At 39.1% G+C, this 8,676-nt stretch overlaps 1 protein-coding gene across 2 annotated transcripts in view; it reads left to right on the top strand.

Annotated features, from left to right (window-relative positions):
* The first annotated feature begins 8,114 nt into the window (after nucleotides 1-8,114).
* The window catches only part of smg1 (SMG1 nonsense mediated mRNA decay associated PI3K related kinase), a 39,153-nt gene continuing 38,591 nt past the window's right edge, over nucleotides 8,115-8,676 (top strand). For both annotated transcript variants that reach the window (XM_028454439.1, XM_028454438.1), the window contains exon 1: nucleotides 8,115-8,349. In XM_028454439.1, the coding sequence (XP_028310240.1) occupies nucleotides 8,273-8,349 (77 nt within the window). In that variant the 5' untranslated portion in view covers nucleotides 8,115-8,272. The remainder of the gene's footprint in view (nucleotides 8,350-8,676) is intronic.

The following is an 8,676-nucleotide window of genomic DNA, read 5'->3' as shown; positions in this document are numbered from 1 at the left end:
CAGCTCTGCCTCTTTTAAAGAGATAGGCTCGTCTGCTTCTTACGTAACACGAGCCACCATCGGCACACGCTGCGTGCATGTGTGCGTGCGTGCGTGTGGCTGTGCTTTGCATTGTAATGAAAAAAAAATAGAAGCATCGTAAAACAATGGCTGTCCTTTGGGATGCTCTCATCAACTCACGCTTTAGATGTATAAAACTGTATTTACTCATGTTTTACTTCATTTATTACAACATTTATTCTCTAATAACATTTACAGTTTGATTGATGTATTTATTTAGAACATGTAAAATGATAAAAGAACAACAGAGTCAACTCATTTAATCACTACCGATTTTGCTTTTTTAAGTACAACTATAATACAATTAATTATCCATATATCATTAAACAAGCACTACATCCTCACAAATAGTCCATAGCTAATCATCAAAACAGAAAAAAAAACAACTGGTGATTATTGATCAGATTCATTCCTGTACCTTGTGAAAATCAATTCTTTATATCTTTGTTAAAAATTGAATTATGTTCTGTTCCACAATTTTAGTCCACAAATTGACATACAATAACTTTTCAAAGTTGTTCGGACACTTAAACCTTTAAATTTAACTTTACTCTTAAAAAGTTCATTCAAAACGGTCAACTTTTCATGACTTATTTTAAAGAATGTCTCATTTAAAGTCCAATATTTTACAAAACCAGTAACTTTGATAAAGCCACAAAGCTGACTTTGTTTGTTTTTTACATTGCATCAGTTCAGATTAATCACTTCCTGGTTGACTGTTCTCAATCTGAGTCTCTGTACTTTACCTATTATTTTTGAGCAATGCTCACAACTTTCACTGAGTGAAAGACAAATGTACTTTTTACTTTTCTACAGATCATTACTCACTACCTTTAATACGTCACACTCAGTGCAGGAGCCAATCAGCAGGAGGCTCAGGTCTGTTGGTGTTGTGGTTTGGACCCTGTGGAGGATGAAGCAGCAGCTCGAGTCTGAGGTCCATGTTTGGGATTTGGGTAACACTTTACTTTTATACATAAGGTTGACACGCTGTCATTATTTTGACATGACACCTGTCGTTAGTAGGCGTGTCCCGATCTGATATCGATATCAGATATCGGTCCAATATCAGCCTGAAAACGAATTTCTGATTTATTTATTTTTTCAAATTAATTTTTTATTTATTTAATTCAATTGTAGAATACTGTAGATATTATGTTGAAGGTTAACATTCATGTAACCAATTGGTTAATAATAAATGGGTCAGTTTTTCTCATATTGCTGACTATTGTTCTCTGTTTAAGTAACATCACTTGATCAAGCCTTCTCTAACATTCCACACTACTAAATAAGTACATTTCTTTTTTCTTTTTTTCTTTTTTTTTTTATTAACGGCTATTCATACTCTTTTAATTTTAGTTATCTTACCAGGGATTTTAAACTTAAGGGTAACCACTGGTGCAAGGAAAGTCAATGGTCTGTAGATGTTTCAGGAAGCGAAGTAGGAAGATGGCAGAGTTATTGCACAATGTCATTTATTTTTAGGTTAACAAATTGTTTTATCAGAGTTTTATTTGAAGTTAATGACATTAATCATCAATACTCTCTGTAAGAAATAACAATTTATTTTTAAAGTATTTTTTAAAGCTACAGGGAGCCATTGCAAAAGAGTTAAAGAGCCACATGAGGCTCCAGAGCCGCAGGTTGCAGACCCCTGGTTTAGGCTGATATTACTCAATCAATCAATCAATCCAACTTTATTTCTATAGCACCTCTCAAACAAATTCAGTTGTATTCTAAAGTGCTTTACAGATGTAATTGACAAAAGGTAAAATGATAAAAAGGTTTAGAGACTAATGCACACAAAAATATTTTAATAATAATTTAAAAAGATGACAAATAAGAAGTAAGAGATGAAGAACAAAGCAGAAAAGGGAAGAATTTATAGAATGTAAAACATTAAAAATTGCACAAAAAACAGTACAAGTTAATAACAACAATAATAGAATATTTAACATATCAACTAATTCAAAGCATAAAAATGATAAAGCACCCAAAAGCCAGACTGAATAATTAGGTTTTCAATTTGCATTTAAAAATCATAATATTCTCGGCTCCTCTCAGAGCCATGGCCAAAGCAGTTCCACTGTCATAGTGCATAAAAACTGAAGGAGGAGTCTCCAAATGTTTTAGTTTTGCTCTTTGGAACAACTAAAAGAGCTGTAGCAGAAGATCGGAGGGTCTCTCTGGGTTCATAAACTTAAACCATCACTGATAGTCTGGGGCGAGGCCATGTAGTGCTTTATAAACTAATAAAATAATATTCAAATCTATATGAGTTTAACAGGCAGCAACTTTAAAATAGGAATAATATATGCGCATTCCTTCTGGTCTTGGTCAGTACTCTTGCTGCAGAATTTTGAATGAGCTGGAGTTGATTTATTGTTTTTTGTTAGATTAGAGAGGTGAGCATTACAGTAGTCAAGTCTGTTAGTGATCAAAGGAAGCATTAGTCACTCAGTTTGGCTTAGAGAGAGAAATGCTCTGTTTTTTTAAATGATAAAATGCTGTTTTCGTGAGCCTTCGCACATGAGCCTTACTGCATCACTTCATAAATACCTGCAGCAAGCGTCCTGCTGGAGCTCATCAGGAAGTGACGACATGCTTGGTTGGCCTTCACCGCCCCCCCAACATCTCTGTAGCTTCCAGGCAGAGCCACTCTCTCCATTTCTTCTTTTCTGTGTCACTCTCAGTCCAGAGATGCAGAAACCAAAGTCTATTTATAGCATCCACAGGCTTGTTTCAGCCTCAACCGTCCTCAGCAGACACACACACACACGCACACACACGCACACACACACACACACACACACACACACACACACACACACACACACACACACACACACACACACACACACACACACACACACACGCACGCACGCACACACACACACACACACACACACACACACACACACACACACACACACACACACACACAGGAAAGAGACAGAGAGCACACACACACATACAAATATACTCACAGTAGGCACGTTTACATGTTTAAAAAGAACACACACATCACAAACACACACAAATATATAAATATATACACACAACACACATACACATTATTTACAAGTCACAATCACACACAAGGAAGAAAGACTGTAATAGAGGGGAGGCATTCTCTCCTCCATTACCTCTTTTTCATTTATTTGTCAAGTGTGTGTGTGTGTGTAAATGGGATAATGGGATAAGGAACATGTCATTCGATTTTAGGGATGATCCGGATCAATATACTGATTTTGAATCAGTTTGAAAAAATCAATAAATCCATGCTGTAGTTATAAGTTAATTTTTACTTCCTGTTTTGATAATACAACGGCATAACCACGTGATGTAAATATCTTCCATGTCTTTAGATTGTGAATGATCCTGGTACCATGATCAGGATTATTGCTCATAAAAAGGAGATTTGGAGCTTTCTGGTGGTTTGTGTTCTGAGGGGGTATTTTATGAATCTAGATTATCTCTTATCTTGCGAACTTCCAGGATTGAATCAGTATGCGCTGTCCTACGAAGCTCGCTAATGTCTTACGGAGCTAAATCACCATGGAAACTGATGCTGAACGGCTAGCCTGGTCGGGAGCAGGTTTTTCTCTAGCTTGGATTTTAGCTAGTGACAAAGTCCCGCCTCCTGACCTGTCAGTTCGCTTAGAAAGCGAGCTGTCCAATAAAAAGTGATGTGTGAACATGTCACCGTGTGGATCTGATCTGACAGCTGACAGCTGCTCCCAACCAGGCTAGTCGTTCAGCCTAAGTAACCATGGTGTAACTTAGGCTGAATATGAGTGCATCTCACTCATATTAATCAGAGAACCTGGGTTAAATAACCTAAAGTTTTTAGTTGGATTGTTTTTTTTTCTGTTCTGCGACGAGGGTGAAGGTTGTGATAGTAATTTAAGCATCAACTGGACTGTTGAGATAACACTGAGCTGAGAACCATCACCTGCACTGCTTACATTATGGGCTTCTGTTCCTCAGCATTTTGTATCAGGTGCAGCCTTGTACCTGTTCTGTCCAGGACATGTGACATTGATCTTAGTTGTTGGTGTGTGATCTTTCTGCTGCTCTGGGTGTTCTATTGGACATCCTGGTCAGAGTTTAATCCTTTATTTGTACGATTACAGTTTACGAACAAGGATTCAAAACAGCTTTAAGAATGCATTTAGTTGTGACTCTGGCTGTTCTAAATGAAACCATGAAGATTAAAATGAAGACTATTTTTGAAATCAGCATGTGATTAATGTGTTTGTAGGTTTTTACTGCTCATATGAATGAATCTATGTTAATTCACAGGCGAACACGTGCAAGCTCGTACAGGAGCGTGCACTGCAGAGACGATGACTCAGCCTCCCCGTTGCCATGGAAACACTGCCTCCTAGCAATCAGTCTCTTAGTAACTGTGCTGTTGCTGAGGAACCAACCAGCGTGCAGGGGTGTGTTTGTGTGTGGATCACAGCAGAAAACCACGGACGAAACAAAGTGGTCTGCAAACAGCTGGTTTATTGCTTTGGTTTAAATCATTGAAATTTATATATATCATCATTCATTCATTAATCTTCATTAATTAAATCATCATTGATGACAAACAATTTTTTTTTTTTTTTTTTTAATATATGCATCATTCTTCCATTTCTGAATTTCCTAATCCCATTCCGTGAAAGGAGAGGAGCCGAATGTTTTCAAACACACCTACCCCCAATGTTTGCAAAGTTGCCAGTATTGTGTATTTCTTTACTAAAAAGCAATAAATAAATAAATAAATAAGGCCGCATAATTGTGCTGGTTAAAAATAGACTGCTTATGTACGTCAATTGCGACCTCTAGTGGCATAGTCTGGTAGCAAATGAGTAAAAGCACCTCTACTTTGGAGTCCTGCATTGAGTTTGCATGTTCTCCCCGTACTTGTTCTCCAGGTACTCCGGCTTGTTAGGTTGACTGGAGTTTCTAAATTGTCCATAGGAGTGAATGTGAGTGGTTGTGATGGACTGGCCCACTGTCCAGGGTGTACCCCAGTCTGGAGAGAGTTTCTCCCAACTTTCATGAGAAAAACAACATTCAAGAACACAGTTCAAGTTAGAAGAAATGTCAACCATCTCCTTGACAAAACGCAAAAGCGAGCTTCAACTGCCTGTGACTCCCACTAAATCTCCTAGCACCAAAAGAAGTAAAATGGCACAAGATACGGCAGACTCCGTAATAGCCCAGCTAACGCTAGCTATTGAAAAGCAAGGCTCCGCAATCGAAAAGTCAATTGTAGAAAACGACAGTAGATGTAATTTCTGGTGATTTACAGTTATTAAAGTAAAGATAGATAAAACAGAAAGAAGACAAAATTCAGCAACTTGAAAACAAAGTGGCTGAACTTGCACGTTATAAGCGGCAGTAGAATCTTGGGCTGCGCGGATTGCCAAAAAAGGAGGGAGAAGATGTGAGGATGGCTGTGATAAACATCTGCGGTAACAGCTCCAGGTTATAAGTAAAAGTTTATGGAAGTTATTGACTCGGTGCACAGACTTGGGAGACCAAACCCAACCAAAGCATATGCGCGGGATGTCACCATGCAGTTCTCCATGAGGCCCTGCCGCGATGCCATTTGGAAAATGTCCAGGCTGTGGCCCCTCATCCAAAAAGCTCGGGAAGAGAATAAGATGGCCTATATGTCCCCCAGTTTTCGACTGCAGAATTTACAGACTTTGCTCTGGATTACGACTTCACCACATCACCAGCAGCCCGCACTATCCTCACAGTAATGAAGAGGCTGAGAGGGCTGTCCGAACAGTCAACCCTCTTCTAAGAAAAGGGGAGGATCCACACAAGGCCCTCATGGCTTACAGGGCAACTCCACTTTCACATGGCTCATGCCCTGCTCAGCTGCTGGTGGGGCAAAACATTAAGATGCCCCTTCTAGTCAGTCAGGAGAAGCTGAGGCCAGATTGGCCTGACCTCCAAGTTCTTCAACAGAGGGATCAAGATTTAAACATGAAACAGGCCTTCTGGTTCAATAAAAGACACAAAGTGAAGGTGAACCAAGAGCTCAGACCAGGACCAAGAGTCTGGGTGAAGAACATTCTCTAACATTCTCATCCTGGTGGGCTCCTTTCCTCATCTTCTCTATGAGCCCCGTAGATTGAGTTCTTTTGGAGGCGGATGCTGACCCATCCACGCAGTTTCTCAACAAGTGCTAGAAAAAGAAAAAAAGAAACAAATCTAAAATCTGCAGCATTTTGTTTTAATTTTGCAAGTACCCACTTCTGTCTTTTCTTGAGACGCAGCGTCCTCACAGCGGAAGTGTCCGAATCCTGTCCAGGAGATCAAAGGAGTTTTATTTAGCAGAATGATCAAAGTGCAGCACCAGTGCTGCACTTTGATCAGAGAAGAGGTCTCACCTGAGAATAATCAGTTTAATCGTAGCTGAAATCTGACAGGATTTAGCCTAAATACTCATCGATGGTCTTTCGTCTGTGCAGCAAAATGTGGGTTTTAGTAAATATACAGGACAGTGTGGGAAACTTCCAAGATTAGGTTAGGCTTAACTAATCCAAGAGGAATCTCAAAAAAAAAAAAACATTAGAACAGAGATGATAACTCACCTCTGGCTGGTGTTTTCATTGTCTGGTGCTGGTGCTGCTGGTGCTTTGTAGTTGGTTTCGAGGAAATCAGAGAAAACTCAGTCAATAAACTGCGTTTGATGCTCTGCACACAGAAAGACACAAATTCAAGGTTTGGACTCTTTAGTCAACTCAAAAATGATGCTCAATGAGCAAGCGTGAAAATTTAGCTTGTGTGCAAAAGTGATGTTTATCACTACCACAGTTCAAGGTTTTGTTTAAAAAATAAAAATAAAACTATGTTTCATATACTATTATTCATATTTTTCTTGTTTCTACTGATTAGAAAAAAGTTTTTTTTTTTTTTAAGTTGTCAGCGCAGCTTTTGTTTTGTATTTTAATAAATGAATTTCATCCCCGACATTTATACAAAACGACAGAAAATAACCCCAAAAGGAGACAAAAAAATAAATATACACAAAGGGACAACAAAAATACACAAAATTACTCCAGAAAGGACATGGCACCTACATAATGACAGAAAAATTAACATAATGACAACCAAAATACAGAAAAAAACACCAAAACTGCAGAAAATGACTAAAAACATACAACAAAACACAAAATGCCTAAAAAAAAACAATATATAAAAATTACAGCAGATACATAGATCGGGCCATAGTATATAATAATATTATTATTGGCTGAGATTTATATAGCACTTTTTTCAAAGAGACTCAAAGTGCGTACACAATCCATTATTAATTCACACCGGTCAGAGATGTAAATCCTTGTTTTAATCAGAAATAAAAATGAATTAAAGTGACCAAAAATGGTGGAAAAGGTGGCAAAATGGGATTTTTAAAAACCGCAGGAATTGTTTTTTTTATTGCTTTTTATCGTCATAATGCATTTTCAAAACCACGCATTTTTTTTAAATTAAAATATGTTTTTTAAATTACAAAAAAACAACAACTCTGAACGTCAAGGGCCCCTAATAACTCATTGCCCATTTTGCCCATGCCGTAATCCATCTATGCCGATACCACGTTTACGCAAAATATCTTAGAAGGAATCAACGCTCCAACGGGTGAAATAATTGAAATCTCTGTCAGACTCGCTGTCAGCCAAGGCGAGTTTATCCCTCTGGACCTTTGAACGCATGCGCGGAAACTGAACGAGAGCGACATTTCCGAGAGTGTGAAGAGGCTTATTGTGAATACATCAAACACATTTTAAGTTATTTACTTTTACAGGTCCTCTTTAACCTAATTTTATTCTGTAAGTGAGCTTATGTGGTTATTTATTCAGTTACTCCTCTGATTTTCTATATTATTAACCTCTTGTAAACATTCCAAAGCGTTGCCTGCATGAGAGTGTATTAGCACAATAGCTAAGTAAGTGCTAGCATGGTTCCCGCCTGTGTGGCGCGCTGTAGTGACCGTGTCCTCACGCAGGGGGCGCTAAAAGTATACATTCATTGTTAGACTACTGCTAATAGCGGTGAAGAAAGAGAACTTCTATTGTTAGCTAGTTACCCCAACGAACAGTAGTGGATTTTATTGAGCTCTGATAAGGCCGAGTAGTCCAAATTAACGGGTAGAAGAGTGGCGGCACCGCTGCTGGCGGGTCATGCAGGGCTCCAAAAGGTAATGAGCCGTAAAGCCCCGGGGTTTCGGCTCAGCGGCGCCCACAAACTGCGGCCACACTGGAACGACTGGCAGCCCAGGTCGGTGCTACGCTCACGGCTCTTCTGCTGTCCTGTTGGCTTTGTGCAGTGTGACTTTAGACACACCACAGTGGTCTGATGTGCTCTGTTCACACTGTTTGTGTTTTAGCTTCTGACGACTGAGCTCGTGGACTGGTTAGCTTTAGCTTTCTGCTGCTAACAGTTGGCGCTAACACGGCGCTCCTGCAGCTGTTATCCAATGTCAGTCAGTGGTATAAGTACGATGAAGTGATACAAATGCACACAGATGATTGGAGAGCTGTCCGTGCTTTGTCAGGGCTCGGCTTTGTGGTTAACAGGTTATCAGTCTAAACTTGCTAGCTAATT

This window comes from Gouania willdenowi, chromosome 8 (assembly GCF_900634775.1).
Source record: "Gouania willdenowi chromosome 8, fGouWil2.1, whole genome shotgun sequence".
In the NCBI taxonomy this organism is placed as follows: Eukaryota; Metazoa; Chordata; class Actinopteri; order Blenniiformes; family Gobiesocidae; genus Gouania; species Gouania willdenowi.
This window is presented reverse-complemented; position numbering and strand designations above follow the sequence as displayed.